Genomic DNA, 18,490 nt, shown 5'->3' on the forward strand with positions numbered 1-18,490 from the left:
AATCAATAGAAAAAAGTATTAATAAGATATTTAACACTCCCTTTTTCATAGTAAGTCTTTGAAATTTCAATTTGGACTAGCCATATTTTAAGGGTTCCATAGCCACATGTGGCTAACTGTACTGGACAGCACAGCTCCAGGGGCTTGGAGGAGGAGGACAAAGAGGAGAGTTACACAAAAGTTAGCTTCAGCCACCTGCAATACCTCATTTGGTTCCCTCTCAATGCTATGTCTGCCTCCCTGGAACATGGAATGAGCCACAGCAGTGCAGGAATCCCATCTGGCCTCTGAAGTGTGCATCTTAAGGTAAAAGGTGACTCCAGGCAGGGAGATCCGTCTTTTTTTTTTAAAAAAAAAAATAGAATCTTATGCAAACTACGAACACTTTGCTAGGACCCAGGAAAGGATGCATGCAGGCAGTCTCTAGAACATAAACTTCATCTGCTTCATAGTGAATGTGTCTCTGGGCCCAGGTTTATAAGAGTACATTTCATGAGCTCATTCCAGCCCATTCCTGGATCAAGAAATCAACAAGATTTTATGAATAGAACTGTTCTAATATTCTTCCAGACTCCTTTCAACAGTTACTATCCTGTTCAATCCATCCAAAAAGCAGTAGGAAAGCAAGGAGACATTTCTAACAGTAACTACTTAAGGACATGGTCTCCTTTAATAGTCCAGGATTTAGAATAGTCAACAATAGATTGTACATTGGCACGTTTTATGTATCGGAGCTGGTTTCTATCTGAGAAAATAAGCAATAATAAAAATTTTTGAAGCAGATAGTGGGGGCAATAAAGAGAACGGGAATTCCACTGTGCAAATACGTGATCATTCAAAGTCATTCAGAACCCTTTGCCAGGAATAAAGTTACAGTGTATTCTAGAAACTAAAAAAATCAAGGCTTCATGATACTTTAAGGTCTTCTGCCATCCCAAGAGAAACTTGATTTCAGTAGTCAGATTTCCTTTATGCTTATTAATAGTTCTCAACCTTTCTACTATCTGCTTTGAGTAAGAAGTTGTGATTAAGTTTTTTTCCAGCTTTATCAAGGTCTAATTGCTAAATAAAAATTGTATGTAGTTAGGGTGCAAAATGTCATATTTTGATATATGTATACATTGTGAAATGATAGCATTATTAAGCTAATTAACATATCCATCACCTCACACAGTTATCATCTGTGTGTGTGGGTGTGGTGACAGCATTTAAGATTGCTCAGCAAATTTCAAGTATACAATACAGTAATATTAAGTTTAGCCACCACACTGTATATTAGAACTCCAGAACTAACTTACCCTGTGTAATTAAAAGTTTTTGCCCTTTGACCAGCATCTCCCCATTTCTTCCACCCTTCAGTCCCTGGGAACCACTATGCTACTCTGCTTCTGTAAGTTTGACTTTTTTAGATTCCATGTATAGAAGAGATCTTACAGTATTGACCTTTCTATGTCTGGCTTATTTCACTTAGCACAGTGCCCTCCAGGTTCATCCATGTTGTTGCAAATGACAGGATTTCCTTCTTTTCAAAGGCTGAATAATATGCCTTTATATATATGTACACACCACATTTTCTTTATCCATTCATCCATGGATGGACACTTGGTCAAGTCCATATTTTGGTTACTGTAAGTAATGCTGCAATGAACATGAGAATACAGATGTCTCTTTGAGATAGTGATTTCATTTCTCTTGGATATATACCAGATATGGGATTGCTGGATCACTCGGTAGTTCTATTTTGAGTGTTTTGAAGAACTTCCATATTGTTTTCCATAATGACTATGCCAATTTACATTCCCACCAACAGCATACAAGGGTTCCCTATTATCTACATCCTTGCCATCCTAGCAGGCGTGATGTGATATCTCATTGTGGTTTTGATTTTCATTTCTCTGATGATCAGTGAGGTTGGGTATTTTTCATATACCTGTTGGCCATTTGTATGTCTTCTTTTAAGAGATGTCGACTGGGCACGGTGGCTCACACCTGTAATCCCAGCACTTTGGGAGGCCAAGGCAGGTGGATCACCTGAGGTTGGGAGTTCGAGACCAGCCTGACCAACAATGAGAAACCCCGTCTCTACTAAAAATACAAAATTAGCCAGGCATGGTGGTGAATGCCTTTAATCCCAGCTACTTGGGAGGCTGAGGCAGGAGAATTGCTTGAACCTAGGGGTGGAGGTTGCAGTGAGCCGAGGTCATGCCATTGCACTCCAGCCTGGGCAACAAGAGTGAAACTCCATCTCAAAAAACAAAACAAACAAAAAAAGGTGATGTCTATTCAGGTCCTTTGTCCATTTTTTAATCAGGTTGTTTTCTTGCTATTAAGTTGTTTGAGTTCCTTGTATATTCTGGATATTAACCTCTTATCAGGTGTATACTTTGGAAATACAGTCTCTTGTTCCATACATTGTTTCTTCCCTCCGTTGATTGTTCCCTTTGCTGTGCAGAAGCTTGTTAGTTTGATGCAATCACATTTGTCTATTTGTGCTTTTGTTGTCTGTGCTTTTGAGGTCATATCCAAAAACATCATTGCCCAGATTAATATCAAGAAGCTTTTCCCCTCTGTTTTCTTCTAGTAGTTTTACAATTTCAGGTCTTATGTTGTGTCTTTAGTCCATTTTGTATTGAGTTTTGAATATAATGAGATGAGGTTCTAATTTTATTCTTCTGCTTGTGGTTATCTAGTTTTCCCAGGACCATTTATTGAAGAGATTATCCTTTCCCTGTTGTGTGTTCTTCATACTTTTGTTGAATCTGTTAACTGTAAATGTGTACATTTATTTCTGGGCTGTCAGTTCTGTTCCGTTGGTCTATATGTCTGTTTTTATGCCAGTCTCATACTGTTTTTATTGCTATAGCTTTGTAATATATTTTGAAATCAGGTAATGTGATGTCTCTAGCATTTTTCTTCTTGCTCAATATTGCTTTGGCTATTCTAGGCCTTCTGTGGTTCAATATAAATTTTAGAATTGTTTTTTCTATCTCTGTGAAAAATTCCATTGCAATTTTGATAGTGATTGTATTGAATTTGTAGAAAACTTTGTTGTGATTGATACTAAAAATAAAAGACTGCATTTTAGCTGGGTGAATAAAATACAAAATCAAAACAAATCATCAGTGCCCCAAAAGACAAGCTTTTGCATTAATTTTTGGTTACAAGCCTTCTAGTAATGTTACAGTTGACCAAAATAAGGACACTCAGTTAACAGAATCCATTTGCCATGTATCAAATTCTAAGAATTGTCCTGGAAGGTTTAGTGAGCTCCAAGGGAAAATAATCCTTCTACCCTGTCCTCCCAGGAGCTTATTACAAGTACCAAAACATAATTTGAATGACTTAAATATTCTACTATAAAGAAACAGTCTTAAAAAACTAACATTTTAAATTATCTTGATTTTTAGTTTTTAGCAGTTTAACTATGATGTACCTATGCATAGTTTACTTTATATTTATTCTGCTAAGGGCTTAACAAATTTTTGAATGTGTAAATTTCAACAAATTGGGATAATTTAAACCATTATTTCTTCAAATATTTTTTCTAACCCCTTCTCTCTGATCTTTCTTGGACCTCCAATTACATGTGTGTTAGATGTTTTGTGTTATGGGTCCCTAAGGATTAATAATCATTTTTTTCCAAGCTTTTCCCTACTTTTCTTCTTCAGATTGGCTATCTATTGATGTTGCTTCAAGTTTATTGACTCTTCCTTTTGTCATCTCCATTCTGTTGCTAAGTCCATACAGTGATTATTTGATTTCAAATATTGTGTTTTTCAGTTTTAGAATTCTTTTTGCTTTTTAAAAATACTTTCTATTTCCCTGCTGAAGTTTCTCATTGCTTCATTTGTTATGAACGTATCTTCTTTTACCTCACTGAGCATAGTTATTATAATTGTTTTAAAATTCTTGTCTGTTCCAACATCTGAGTCATCACAGTTGGTCTCTGTTGATTTTCTTTTCCCTTAAAAAATGGGCCTTACTTCTCCATTTCTTCTTGGGATTGTATCTTGAACATTGAAAATGTTACATTGTGGAGACTCTGGAATATGATATATTCCTTTCAGGAATGTTGATATTGTTTTGTTTTAGCAGGCAATTAACTTGGTAGGATTCAAACCTCAAACTGACTGTTAGGAATCAGGTCAAACTCAGTTTAGCTCTTTTATCTTTAGCTGGGCTGCTTTGAGTCTGTATTGAGCATGCATGGATCAAGGATCAGCCAAAGACCTGGGACTTTTCTCTGACTCTCTGGGTTTTCCCTCTCTTTCCAGTGGCTGTGGTTTTCCTGACTCTGTCCTCTGATTCATCAGACCAGTAGACTGCAGGTTTTCTTTGGAATTTTAGCTTCCATACGTGGTGTCAACTGTACCTAACAATTAGGCTAAAAGCTGAAAATTGGGAAACACATCATTCCCATCTTCCAAATTTCAATTCCCCTCCAGAATCTTCTAGGTCTTTTTTCTTCCTATCCCACTCTTAAGTGCTTTCAGGAAGTTATTTTCTAAATGTAGTTGTATCTACAGGACAGTTGGCCTGATAGGAGCTCATTCAAATTTTTTGGAGGCAGAACTCCCCAGCTTTTTAAATTCCTGGTAATTCAGATAAATTATACTCTACCTTACACAAATCAACAAAGTTGATGACTTAGAGAGAAAAGTAAAACTGAGCACCTCCAGCCTTAGTTTCCTCTCTTCCCCTGGATTAATACTGGTTTTTTGATGTCTTTGCTTACAGCATGCCACCATGGTTTTTATGGGCCAGATTGTAAGCTTAGGTGCAGCTGCAGCAATGGGGAGACGTGTGATCGCTTCCAAGGATGTCTCTGCTCTCCAGGACGGCAGGGACTCCAGTGTGAGAGAGAAGGTAAAGCAAGGTAACACTGTAGTCAGGGCCATGTTCAGCATGTCTGAACTGAGCTTTGCTGGTATAATTCTTGTGCCGGCACCCTAAGATCCTCAAGCCTCTTTTGTTTGCATCCAGAAGTTGGGAATAATTTATCCTAAATTCTAAAGCACAGCATTTTAATTCTTCTCTACTGACCCTAATAGTAGGCTTTATTTCTCTTTGCACTAGGCATAAACCATGTGCTCTTTGTAGCAGCTTAAGTGATGACTGGCCAGCTAAGAGCTCTACCTCTTCTGCTTCCTTCTTTAGGACCAGCCTTTTCCCTGGACATGCGTAACAGAGAAAGAGCAATTTGGGATGAATTTAGCCAGGGGATATTTTTAAAGCAATAAAAAGAATAAAACAAATAGAAAAGATTATGCTCAAAATGAAATTTTATGTAATTCGAGTTCGGAAATTACTTTCCAGCAGGAGTCAGCAAACTTTAACCCACAGACTAAATCCAGCCCACTGTCTTTTTTTAAACAACTTTATAGAGATACGATTTTTATATTATAATGTTCACATTTTAAAAATGTACAATTCAATGGTTTTGAGCATATTTACAGAGCTGTGCAATCATTGCAATAATCTAATTTTACAACGTCTTCATCATACCAAAAGAAGCCTTGTACCCATTAGCAGAAACTTCCATTCTCCAGTCCTCCTAGTTTCTGACAACCGTTAATTTGCAATTGACCTTAAACAACATGGGGGCTAGGGGTACTGACCCTCCTCACAGTAGCAAATCTACATAGAACTTTTGACTCCCCAAAGACTTAACTACTAATAGCCTACTGTTGACGAGAAGCCTTACCGATAACATAGTCAATTAGCACATAGACTAGTATCTCTATATATTTTATGCCTTTATGACATACCTTTTTCTTAATTTTTTGATATTTCTAGGCTACACAGTTTGTTTTTTCAAATTATCCTAAATCTCCAAAAAATTTTCCAATATATTTATTGAAAAAAATCCATATGTCAGTGGATCCGTGCAGTTCAAACCTGTATTATTCAAGGGTCAGCTGTATCTTCCATCTCTGTAGATGGCCTGTTCTTGACATTTTATATGCCATAAACAAGATCGTATAGTATGTCGTCATTTGTGACTAGCTTCATTTGCCACACCTTTTTTGAGGTTTATCTATGTTGTAGCATATATCAATACTTCATTCCTTTTTATTTCTCACCATCTGTTATTATAAAGAAAAAAAATTTTGGATCACAGCCACATCTGTTCATTTATAGTATGTTGTCTGTGGCCACTTTTGTACTACAAGGGCAGAAAACATGGCTTGCAAAGCTGACTATATTTGCTCTCTTTACAGAAAATGTTTGCTATCCACTGCCCTAGAATATACTTTTTAAAATTAAAAGAAGCAGACATATGTATCTTCAAACTTAAATAATAAATATATATTGCTTTTTTCAATCATGTAAATATAAATGCTTTTGAAATAAACATATATCCAGTGAAATCTACACTCATAATAATACAGCTATGGTCTTTTTTTCTGTTACTTTTGGAAATCAGAACAAATATTGGGAGTGGGGGTGGGATGCCAGCAAGTGTTTTCTCAAAGTCCTTAAACTTTATATTTTTTCTTTTTTTGCCAAGCCTGGACTTTACTACAGGGCAGGAATCAGGGAGTGGTTAGAAAGGGAAGGAAATGCCATGGGGCTACTAGGGGATTATACTGAACGTGGGCAACTAACAAGTTTAAGGATTTGAATTTTGTACTTTGTTCCTTCCTGTCTGTTCCCTTCTGCTGATGCTGCAAAAGGAGTGCATTCTGATGAGAGAATCTAAGACAAGTTAACCAGGGTGTCACTAGGGCTTTCAGAGAGTAGCTCCCTTCCCAGATTCCACATTAGCCCAGCACATCCACCTTCACCTCTACCCAACTTTGGAAAATACAAGGGGACGATGAAGGAAAGAAATGCTTTAAAAGTGTCAAAACATGTTTTTCAATTCCTATTCAAATAGCTACTTAGGCTGAAAAATTTGGCACATTTTCCATAATCTTTCCAAGTTTACAGATATACCAAGGAATAACCTTGTATGTATTGACCTCTTTCCCTTCTCCTCCACACCTTTACCCATTTCATTCTAGGCCTGAGAAGCAGGATATCAGTATAAAATATCATTACTGACCCCACCTCTTCCCACCACAGATAAGGAACAGTCTGTAGTTACTGCTGCTCTGAGGGCACCTCTATCGCCTACATTGCTTACTGAGTATTGGACAATTTTCAAACATGTCTCACATTCAATTACAAATAGTCCACAGTTCCCTAAGACCCTATAGTTCAGAATAAAATTGGTGTATTTCAGGGCTATTCATTCTTTACTCTGTAGATATTAGGCAAGATATCCTGACACCATTACCTTTATTGACACCACAGACATTTTTCCTTCTTTCAATATTGGCAGCAACATTTTCAATTTGGCTGTTGAGGAGATACTGATTTGGGGAAGTTAGATTCCACTTCTTTGATGTACTTCTTTGGTGAGCAACTTTATTTACCTTTTCCTCTTATTTATCTGCTATTTGCAGACTTCCCAGTGAATGAGACCCTCTCACATACCTAAACTGAGGACAATGCTGTTGATCAGCAATACCATGGGGTTAACTGATGAGTGGAAGAAGAACTAGTTTTTTTGTTGTATTTTTGTAATCATTCAGTAAAATGAAAGAGGGGGACTGAACAGCAAAGTCTAGGGGAGATATGGCCATGATAATCATTTTAATATTGAGACTGTTCCTCCCTGCTTCATGAAAGGAGCATAGCCTTGTGGTGAAGAGTGTGGACTCTGGATTTATAAAGAGAGTCTGAATCTGGGCTGTGAGCCTCTGTCTCCTCATCCATAAAATGGGAGATCACAATAGCATCCACATCACAGGTGTCTTATGTGATGATAAAACAATAAAATAGTTGCAAAATTCTTGCCCAGTGCATGACTTACTAAAGTAGCTATTTTTATTATTACTACTGCTGCTGGCTCTGTTAAATATTAGATTTCACAGTGCTGTTTTCTTCCTTCAGGCATACCGAGGATGACCCCAAAGATAGTGGATTTGCCAGATCATATAGAAGTAAACAGTGGTAAATTTAATCCCATTTGCAAAGCTTCTGGCTGGCCGCTACCTACTAATGAAGAAATGACCCTGGTGAAGCCGGATGGGACAGTGCTCCATGTAAGAGCCATTCTTAATCTGCCCTCCTTAAACCATGAGATGCTTTCAGTGTAGTAATCACCCCGCTAAATGACAGATACCATTCAGTGCTTTTATCCTCCTAGGCTAGTATGTTGTTGGCTTTGATAAAATGCCCTATTCCTAGAGAGGCAGAACTGACTCACTGCAGCCTCATCTGTAGCCTCACTGATTTCCTCTGTTGGCCAGTACTGCAGTGCAAGTTTGGGAATATGCCCCCCGTGGAACTGACAGAGCTGAGTGCCAAGGATGGCACACATTCTGCAGAATTGTCCAGCTGGTATGGGGAGAAGTACGTGTCAGTCTGTGGAAAGCTTTGCTCTCACAGTGTCCCCATATCTCTAACTACTCATATCCAGAAGAGTAAGGTGGTGTTGCAGCCCATGAATCAGCAGATTTACTTGCTACCAGGTGCAACCAGGACATGGAGTTTTGATGACCGATGTACTCCTATTATGCTCTTTGGAGCAGCAATTAGGGGAGCATAGAAGAGGAGAGTTCCCCAGTTCTGAAACTACAATCCACAGGATCCCTTAGGTCTGAATGCATTCCTTGGGTTTCTCCCCACCTCTTCCCTTTGCCCTCATTGCTGATGCTCACCAATGGTTAGGTAATATCACAGCAGTTCTTTTTTGTTTAAAAGGATCGAGTTACTTTTCGAACATGCTTTCCGTCTCTCTCCCAACTATACCAAATGCAGCAGAGACGGGAGCCCCCCCAAATTTCTCTTATGTTGAAAGTGATCTTTAGGATATTGATGTATTTTTTTTTATTTAAAAATTTAGAAATACCTATTATCCTATTTTTCTATCAAAGATGACCCAAATCAGCTTGACCAGAGGCAGTATGAGTGACCTTCTGAGGGAAGAATATGTAGAATGTACCATTACCAGGGTCCACGTTTCAAATGTCCCTGATTCCACTCAAACAACCCATCAGGTAGAAGAAGCCAATTGATGGCTTCCAAAATCTTGTTGGCTTTTTCATGAGTTAATGAAAGTAATGAAAGTAATGGCTACTATGTAGTAAAGTTGACCATAACTATATGTAACTTCTTACTTAACATTGCCGAGTCTCTCTCTTTTTTTTTTTCTCAGAAGTGGGAACTGGCTGGGTGAAGTTAAGTAACTAAGGAGTTGGTCAAAAATGGCAAAGAAGCCAGATATGGTGACTCATGCCTGTAATCCCAGTGTTTTGGGAGCCTGAGGCGGGAGGAGCACTTTAGGCCAGGAATTTGAGACCAGCCTGGGCAACATAGCAAGACCCCATCTCTTAAAAAATAAAAAATAATTAGCTGGACATGGCATTTACCTGTAGTCCCAGCTACTTGGGTGAGGTGGGGGGATCACTTAAGGCCAGGAGTTTGAGGCTGCAGTGAGCTATGATCACTCAACTGCACTCCAGCCTGAGCCACAGAACAAGACTGTGTTATCTCGTAAAAAAAAAATGGCAGAGGTCCATCTGTCTTCAGAACCCTGGATTTTTCCAGTACTCCACACTTAATAGCCTCTCAAACACTTAGGAAGTCACTTTATCCTCCCACACAGCCATCTCTGTATTAGATAGGAAAGGAACAAATCTTACAAGGAGTAGTTTAAAAGAAATCATGCTTCAGGCATCTTGCTTGTAAGTGTTTACCCCACACTCCCAAACACACAAATACAACAGCAGGATCTGACAGGGCATCAATCCAAAATAAACTTTCAGGGCTACTACAATAGCTTTGGAAATAAGCCAATGATTATATTAGCATTACATTTAGCTTCTTGATCTCTCCTAGGAAACTTCTTATTAAACAATGAGATGGGGTCAGTGTTATGGACCTTTGTGTTTATGCCTCCCTAGAAGTTTTTATTTTTTTGTATTTGACCTTTCCAGCCAAAAGACTTTAACCATACGGATCATTTCTCAGTAGCCATATTCACCATCCACCGGATCCTCCCCCCTGACTCAGGAGTTTGGGTCTGCAGTGCGAACACAGTGGCTGGGATGGTGGAAAAGCCCTTCAACATTTCTGTTAAAGGTAAGTTCATTTTCCAGAAAAAGGGATTGTATCCTTGAGGCACTATGTTTTTGTATTGCTGGGAAAAGATGCTGCTTCTAGATGGAAATGTATGCGACCACTAAAATACCTTGGAGGTAATTTCCAGGATACTAAGCCTTTACAACGTTATATGCATGAAACCAGAGTGAAGATATTAAGAGTATGCACTGTGGAGTCCCACTGCCCCGGGTTTGATGTTGTCTCAAACAGCTCATAATCTTGTGGGTGGCCTTGACCAAATAAATTTACCTTTTTGAGTCTCTCTCTATTTGTAAATGAAGCATAATTTAGGTACCTCTTAGGGTTATTGTGAAGCCTTGTTAAACACATAAAATACTTGGAATTGTGTCTGGCACAACATTATCTGGTAGTGATTATATTTCACAAGAAGGTTAGCATTGTCGTTGTGACTTCCTTTTCATTATTGTAGAGAATTGTTTGGAGAATCCCTATTTTGAGGATTACTCACTTAATAAGAACACCAGACGATACAAAATAAACAACATGAATATCTTTTCACATTCAGGGCTGTGGGCATTTTTCCTGCTATAAATTAGTATTTCAAAATTCAAATTAATGTGAGTGTTTGTATGTAGATTTGTGGCTTGAGTGGAAGAACTAAAATGGAGGTAAGTCCACGTTAACTTGGCTGGTGTACATAGCTACAGCAAGGAATTTTAAATCCGCAAGTTACTTATGCACCTGTTTAGACAAGAATACCTAACAGCTCTCTGGCATATATTCTAGGAAAGGCACTAGGCTAAGATTACTTGTAATTTCTTATACATTGTAAGTGCTCTGTAAATAGTTGCTATCCTGTATTGTTTAGAGAATAATGACAAGAAAAAGTCTACATGTTCAGACACAATTTTTTTTCTGAATATTTTTGATCCACGGTTGGCTGATCCACAGATGTGAACCCACAGATACAAAGGGTCAATTTATACAGTAGCAGAGATTGTAAGCACACATCTTAGTATTAAACCTGGATCTCCTGACTCCAAACCCAGCACTGTCTCTTCTGGCCCATTTTGCTTTCTGAGTCTCTTGTGTAACAGAGGAGGAGACTGTGAGGTGACCAAAGTTGATTTGTATTTGGCCCCCTTTCATTACTTCACTAGTAATCACTTGGGAGATCCCAGAGGTAACTTCCATAAATGAAATGCTGTAAATACTCAGAACATAATCTATGTTTTAAAGGCCAGTAACAACAGTAGCATAAATGCAACCCTCATAGATTTGGATTCTGTGCCCTGAGAATCCATATGAACCATCTCAGAATCCTTCTTCTTATTAGTACTTTTGGTTATAGGAAAAAGCCCAAAGCTGTTTTATTTGGTAGAACATTCACATGATCAAAATCATTTCTTGCATCTTGCATGTTCTTGGAAGAAAGGAAATGATATGCAGACAAGAAAAATTACCCTACTTTTAAACTTCTGGGAATGTTTGCCACCCATGGACATACATCCAAAACCAACCATGTGGTGAATACACAGAAGAGTCACTGGGTCTAGTTTTTAGTTTGTAGTGAAAGACACAGCACACAACATCAATGTGTAGAAGCGTCTCCAGTCCTAAGTCACTGCTGTCTCTTTGCTGTCACATTGACTGGCAGCCATAAAATGTAAATAGCCATTAGGGAATGTAATCAATTTAATCAGCATCTTTTATTGTAGTATTTAAAAAAAACAGATACTAGGCTTTAACACCAGTGTACAGATTGGTACAATTACTTTGGAAAACTGGCAGCATGTACTAAACCTAAACATTTACTTACCCTATGAACCAGCAATTCCACTCCTAGGTATATGCTCAAAAGAATGGCTGTATTATGTTCAAAAAAGACATCTTCAAGAATATTCAGAGCAGTTGTATTCATAGTAGCCCCAAACTGAAATTAACTCAAATGTCCATCAACATTAGAAAGGATACACTAATCACAAATTGTAGTATATTCGTATGTATTAGTTTGCTAGGGCTGCTGTAACAAAGCACTACAGGCTGGGTGGCTTAAGCAACAGGAATTTATTTTCTCATAATTCTGGAGGCTAAAGGTCCAAGATCAAGGCAGCAACAGAGTTTATTTCTTCTGCGGCTTCTCTCCTTGGCTTGTAGATGGCCATTGTCTCCCTATATCTTCACAAGGAGATTAAATTAGGACACAGGGACAGGGTCTTCCCTTTCTACCTGTGTCCTAATTTAATCTTCTTATAAGGACACCAGTCATATTGGTTTATGGCACACCCTAATAAACTTATTTTAAACTAATTACTTCTTTAAAGGCCTTATCTCCAGATACGGTTACATCCTGAGGTACCAGGGCTTAAAACTTTAACGTGTGATTTTGGGGGAAAACAATTTAGCCCATAAAATCATGCAGAAGAATATTAAAGAGTAATAAAAAAGAATTAATTTCTGCAACAGTATGGATGAATCTTTCCAACCTGATTACCAGTGAAAGAAAGTACATGCTTTATGATTCCATTTATATAAAGCTAAAGAACAGGCAATACTAATCTTCAGTCACAGAAGTCAGAATAGTAGCTACCTCTGGGTAGAGGATATTGACTGGAAAAGGGCACACAGGTGCCTTCTGGAGGGCTGGGAATATCCTCTATCTTAATCTGCGTGGTGGTTACATGGGTGTACACATAGGTAAAGTCCCTTGAGATAAATACACTTAAGATATTTGCACTTTACAATATGTATGTTCCATCTCAGTAAAAATGATTAAAAGGCAAAAAAATAAAATGATATATTACTAAGAGGAAGCCTTTGTAGCGATTTTTAAGCCCTTGTAAAAGTACTACAGACTGGCATTAATGGCTGTAATAAAATGTGCATCTGCTGGTTTAAAGAAACGGGTGGCCTTATGTTATCATACAAGGAAAGCATTACTTGAACCAATGTACTCACAGCACTGCCCTCCTTTCCAGCCTAAGTGAAATGCGTACTCAGACTTATCTAACTTAATGCTGGCACGTTCTGCCTCCAGTTAGGGGATACTGCTTCTTACTGGCTTTATTATCCTGACCTTGGACAACTTCCTAAGTCGTCACTTAGTCAACAGAATTTACTTTAGGCCTATTATGTTTCAGCCCCTGTTCTAGGCACTGGGAATAGAGCAGTGAATAATACAAGGGGAAAAAAAAACTCATCGTGGAGCTTACATTCCCACAGGGAGATAAACAGTGAGCAAATAAATAAGTAAAATGTACAGTTCACTAAAATGCTGAGTGTCTTGGAGACAAAGCAGAAATGGGGGTAGAGAATGCTGGGGCAGGGCTGGAGTGGTGACTGTAATTTTAAATAGGGTAGTCAAGGCTTCCTCAGAAGATATTTGAGCAAAGACTTGAAGGTCATTTCTAAGGAAGGTGAGTCAAAGCATTAAGACAGAAAGAAAAAGAAAAATTACTGAACGTTGCAATGTCCTCTGAAATCCGAAAGGTTCTGCATTGTATAATTACACCCTTGGGGAGGCAAAACAAAACCAGTTATGCATTTCTAAGAAGGCTGGGCCAAGGGAACTACAGAACTCACTGGAAATTCAGTTGACAAACAATAATTCAGCACCTAGTTGGTGCTGGTGAACCAACTACACGGTCTTTGCCCTAATGGAATTTAGAGTGTGGTGTGATATTTCATAACCTTTTTATTATCATCCCACTAAGCCCTTTTAGAAATTTTATTCCAGAACTCTGCCTCATCACCATAAAATTTTATTATCACATATGTACTTTATATCTCTTTATGTACTATGTATGGCTCTTTGGCAGGCTTCAACCCATCGTAATATCTAAAATTTTTGCATCCTCCAAGAACCAATTTTCATTGTTTTGGGGGCGCTGTCATCCCCATTGAGAAACGTGGTCTTTGGCCGGGCACGGTGGCTCAAGCCTGTAATCCCAGCACTTTGGGAGGCCGAGACAGGCGGATCACGAGGTCAGGAGATTGAGACCATCCTGGCTAACACGGTGAAACCCCGTCTCTACTAAAAAATACAAAAAACTAGCCAGGCGAGGTGACAGGCGCCTGTAGTCCCAGCTACTCAGGAGGCTGAGGCAGGAGAATGGCCTAAACCCAGGGGGCAGAGCTTGCAGGAGCCGAGATTGGACCACTGCACTCCAGCCTGGGTGGCAGAGCAAGACTCCGTCTCAAAAAAAAAAACAAAGAGAATACGTGGTCTTTGAGACGGGGAGATTGTTGTAGATTATCTGAGTGAACCCACTCCAATCCCTTGAGTCATTAAAAGTAGAGAAACTTTCCTGACAATAGTCAGAGACGTGGTGGTCAAAGAAGGATCAGAGAGGCCTGATGTTGTTGACTTTGAAGGCGTAGGAAGGAGCCTTGAGCCAGGGAATGCAGGCAGTCTCTAGAAGCTAGAAAGAACAAGGAAACAGATTATCTTCTAAGCCTCCAGAAAGGAACACAACCTTCCTAACGCCTTAATTTTAGCACAGCGAGACCCATGTCTGACTTCTGACTTCTAGAACTATAATAAATTTGTGTTGTTTGGCTGAAAGAGATATCTCTCTCTATATATATAGAGAGAGAGAGAGAGAGAGAATATGAATGATGATCTAGAAGACCAATATCAAATAATCAAATAATCATACTACAAAGAGTAATAAACTCTAAAAATCGCCATGAAGGAAAAGTAGAGGTTCTGTGGAAGCATACAATACCTTAATTCAGGTTCTACGATAGCCGCCTGTGAAATAGGCACATCAGAGCTAAGAATTAACTGGGAGAATAATGGGAGGTAAAGCATTCCTTGCAGGAGAGTAGCGTCCACAAAGAATCTAAGGAAAGGAGGTTCATGCTTTGTTAGTTGGATGAAGAGAAAGGTCAGTGGGATTGGAGGTTACTAGGTGAGGGGAAGAGGAGGCTGGAGAGTGGGCAGGGGCTCAATCGCTCAAGGCCTGGCTAGTCATGGTATGAATTTTTGGTTTTATCCTACATGTGATAAGAATCCATTGAAGGGTCTTGAGTAAAGGGGCACATTTATTTTAAGGAAGCACTTTGAGGATAATGGGTTGGGGAAGCAAAAGCAAAGCAGAGAGCTTAGAGAGCAGGTGATCTCCCTGAGTCTGGGCAGAAAACTTTAAGAGGACTTTGTCGGACATGTAAAACACATCTTTTATCTCCACCTAAGAACAATCAAACCTCAAAGCCGAAGGACTAATCTGTCTTCTGAAATTGTATTTAGTTCTTCCAAAGCCCCTGAATGCCCCAAACGTGATTGACACTGGACATAACTTTGCTGTCATCAACATCAGCTCTGAGCCTTACTTTGGGGATGGACCAATCAAATCCAAGAAGCTTCTATACAAACCAGTTAATCACTATGAGGCTTGGCGACATATTCAAGGTAAGCTTTGGACAGGATAGATGCCAGCTGGGGATGTGGCACCAGGAGAAATATTTTTCTCCAAATCTAGAAATTCCCTTCTCCCTGCCTCAATCCTCTACCCCAAGGTGGTGGCTGTTGTAGAGGATTCCATTTCAGAGTATTCAAGAGAGAGTGCAGGGGGCCTCTGAGCTCTGGGGCTAACTTTCTGGAAGTCACTGTGTGCCCTGGAACACAGAACCAGCTCACACCATGAGTTATATCTATATCAATATTTCTTTCTGGATCTCCAGTCCTGTTTTTAGTTATTCTGTCTTGCCTGGTCATTGTGAAAGACACTTGTTTACACCATGAATATGGTAGCAGGAAAGTCCAGAGCCTGCTATGAAGGGCAGAGAGGCTTAATCTGCCTAAATCCTGGGGGTGATTGTTGCTGCTGTATTGAGTTGCTTATTCCTTTTCTCATTTCATGCCTTGCCCTGTCCTGCAGACTCTTAACACAGAGAAATTTTTAAAGAAATTTGAACCTGCAAAGTTTGGGCTGTGGCATACTGGAATGGGCTGCAGGGAGGACAAGGACAGGCAAAGAGAGCTACAGGCCCCTCCCCTAACTTCCTGAAAGAAAAAAATAATTGAACAAAATGTGACAAAATGCCAAAAGTTCATGAAAACAGTTGAATTTATTTTGAAACACAAATTACAATTATATTTGTTGCATGATAATGTAAAATCACAATTTTAAAAAGCAAAGGCAGCATTATCAGTGACCATGCTGCTTCCATTGGACTATCCTGTAAAAAGACCTGCCACTATCATGCTTGTAGGCAGCATGTCCTCCTCCACCCATACCTTTGTCTTACTATGCCTATGATTTCCTTAAAATGACCCTCTATTCACTATATGGAGGTAATTAAGGAAACTCCAGAAAAAAAAAAAAAAAAGAAGAGGAGGAGGGTTTGGGGCTGAATAACACTAGCTGACCCGGGTAGACCGGATAAAATGGTATTATTACTGAGTCCTTCATGTACTATTGTAGATTCTATCAAAATTCAGAATTCCAGGGATGTCAGGCTGATTTGCTGAATTGCTGTTTCCAACATCAGTGGCTAGGTCTTTTGCTGTCATGTGGTGGTAATAATGCATCACCTTTTTCTACAAGTGGACATTGACAAAGTGGTCTTCTAAGAACTGTTAAACACATCCCAGTTTTTTTCTTACCAAGTAGGAATTTATCATATGGTAAGGCAGAAATTTATCTTTGCAATATCCATTGAGAAACAGAGGCTGACTAAAGCAAACAGGTAAGGAGAAAAGAGGCAGATACCATTTGTTTATGGGTACTATTGTCAAGGACTTCAGAATGCTCCATTGCGATAGTATGACCATTACAAACCAGTTATCTGGTCATTTTGAGCAAACCTCCTGAGCATCTTTTTCTCTTGATAGCTTGATTGCAATCAGTGAACATACTTGAAAACAGTAGCAATTACATTATTTTGTTCTAATTGAGTATTCCCCGAATCTGGTATTCCATATAGTAGAAGATTTGTGAAGTTTTATTCTACAAATGAAAAGACAAAAGCACCAGGGCAGAAATGCATAAGTGGCACAGAAATACACACTTGAATGTGTACATTGTAACCTGGAAACATTTCAAAAGCCTAATTTTCCTCATATTAGGAAGGATGAGGCTTGAAGATGGAATTGCCTCTCTGCTTCACTAAGACATCGTTTTGAAAACCTAAAATTAGCTCCCATCACAATAACAACCACCCCGGCTTAAGGAATGTAAGAGAATGCCAACTTAAGTTTACTGGACTTTTTCTCTTCTCAGTGACAAATGAGATTGTTACACTCAACCATTTGGAACCTCGAACAGAATATGAACTCTGCGTGCAACTGGTCCGTCGTGGAGAGGGTGGGGAAGGGCATCCTGGACCTGTGAGACGCTTCACAACAGCTTCTATCGGTCAGTGGAAGCCAGCACACATTTATTCATGAGCTGGGTGGGAGGGAGAGGAAGGGGAAAGAGGAAGGAAGACCAGGAAGGGTGGTGGTGGGTGAGTGGGTGGGTGGGGATGGAGGTGGCAGGAGTTTGCTTTTGAATGGGTGGGAAAGTGACAGGAAGGCTAGCAACTTCAAGCCAAACTGTTCCTTTATTTGGGTTGGACTCCTGGTCTGTCTCCCTGGGGGAGGAGGTCTGCCGCAGTCTGTAGGGACAGAGAAGGAAGCAGATGAGCCTTCAGGAAGGCAGGGCCTCCCCTAGGAGTTGGGATTGACACAGCAGCAACTGTGCTGAGCTTCAGCTCCTGCATTTTATCACTGGCTTCCTGTTTCCATCTTAAGGGCCCAGGCCAGGCTCTTGCCACAGGCATATTTCAGAAGTCCCAGTTTGTTTATTTTCAAAAATAATTTCTAATTTTTCAAAGTAATCCATGTGCAGAGTCACGACATCAAATAGAATAAGAAGCTTTTATCTGAAGAACATTCCCCTGCTCCACCCTCCACCTCCCAGTCCTGCTTCCTATAGGTAGCCACTTTCATCTCCTTAAGCTGTTTCTTATCATATTTACCTCCCTTTTCTAAATCAGTGGTTCTCAAACATAAGTGTCCATCAGAATCATTCAGAGAGTTTGTTAAAAGATATTTCTGGGCTGGGCACGGTGGCTGACACCTGTAATCCCAGCACTTTGGGAGGCCGAGGTGGACGGATCACAAGGTCAGGAGATCGAGACCACGGTAAAACCCCGTCTCTACTAAAAATACAAAAAATTAGACAGGCGCGGTGGCGGGCGCCTGTAGTCCCAGCTAGCTACTTGGGAGGCTGAGGCAGGAGAATGGCAGGAACCTGGGAGGCGGAGCTTGCAGTGAGCCGAGATCGCACCACTGCACTCCAGCCAGGGGGACAGAGCAAGACTCCGTCTCAAAAAAAAAAAAAAAAAAAAAAAAAAGGGTTTTCTGGGCCTCATCCCCAGTTTCTGA

The 18,490-nt window shown here is 39.6% G+C and overlaps 1 protein-coding gene across 3 annotated transcripts in view; it reads left to right on the top strand.

Annotated features, from left to right (window-relative positions):
• Positions 1 to 18,490, top strand: part of TEK (TEK tyrosine kinase, endothelial) — a 142,641-nt gene that overhangs the window by 88,623 nt on the left and 35,528 nt on the right. For 2 of the 3 annotated variants that reach the window (XM_011994374.1, XM_011994375.1), the window contains 4 exons: positions 7,942 to 8,093; positions 9,990 to 10,134; positions 15,368 to 15,529; positions 17,343 to 17,477. In XM_011994374.1, coding sequence (XP_011849764.1) covers positions 7,942 to 8,093; positions 9,990 to 10,134; positions 15,368 to 15,529; positions 17,343 to 17,477 — 594 coding nt within the window. Of the gene's footprint in view, positions 1 to 4,737; positions 4,867 to 7,941; positions 8,094 to 9,989; positions 10,135 to 15,367; positions 15,530 to 17,342; positions 17,478 to 18,490 lie in introns of all 3 variants that reach the window. The other variant, XM_011994372.1, reaches the window with a different exon arrangement.

The sequence above is a fragment of the Mandrillus leucophaeus genome, unplaced genomic scaffold (genome assembly GCF_000951045.1).
Source record: "Mandrillus leucophaeus isolate KB7577 unplaced genomic scaffold, Mleu.le_1.0 Scaffold454, whole genome shotgun sequence".
In the NCBI taxonomy this organism is placed as follows: domain Eukaryota; kingdom Metazoa; phylum Chordata; class Mammalia; order Primates; family Cercopithecidae; genus Mandrillus; species Mandrillus leucophaeus.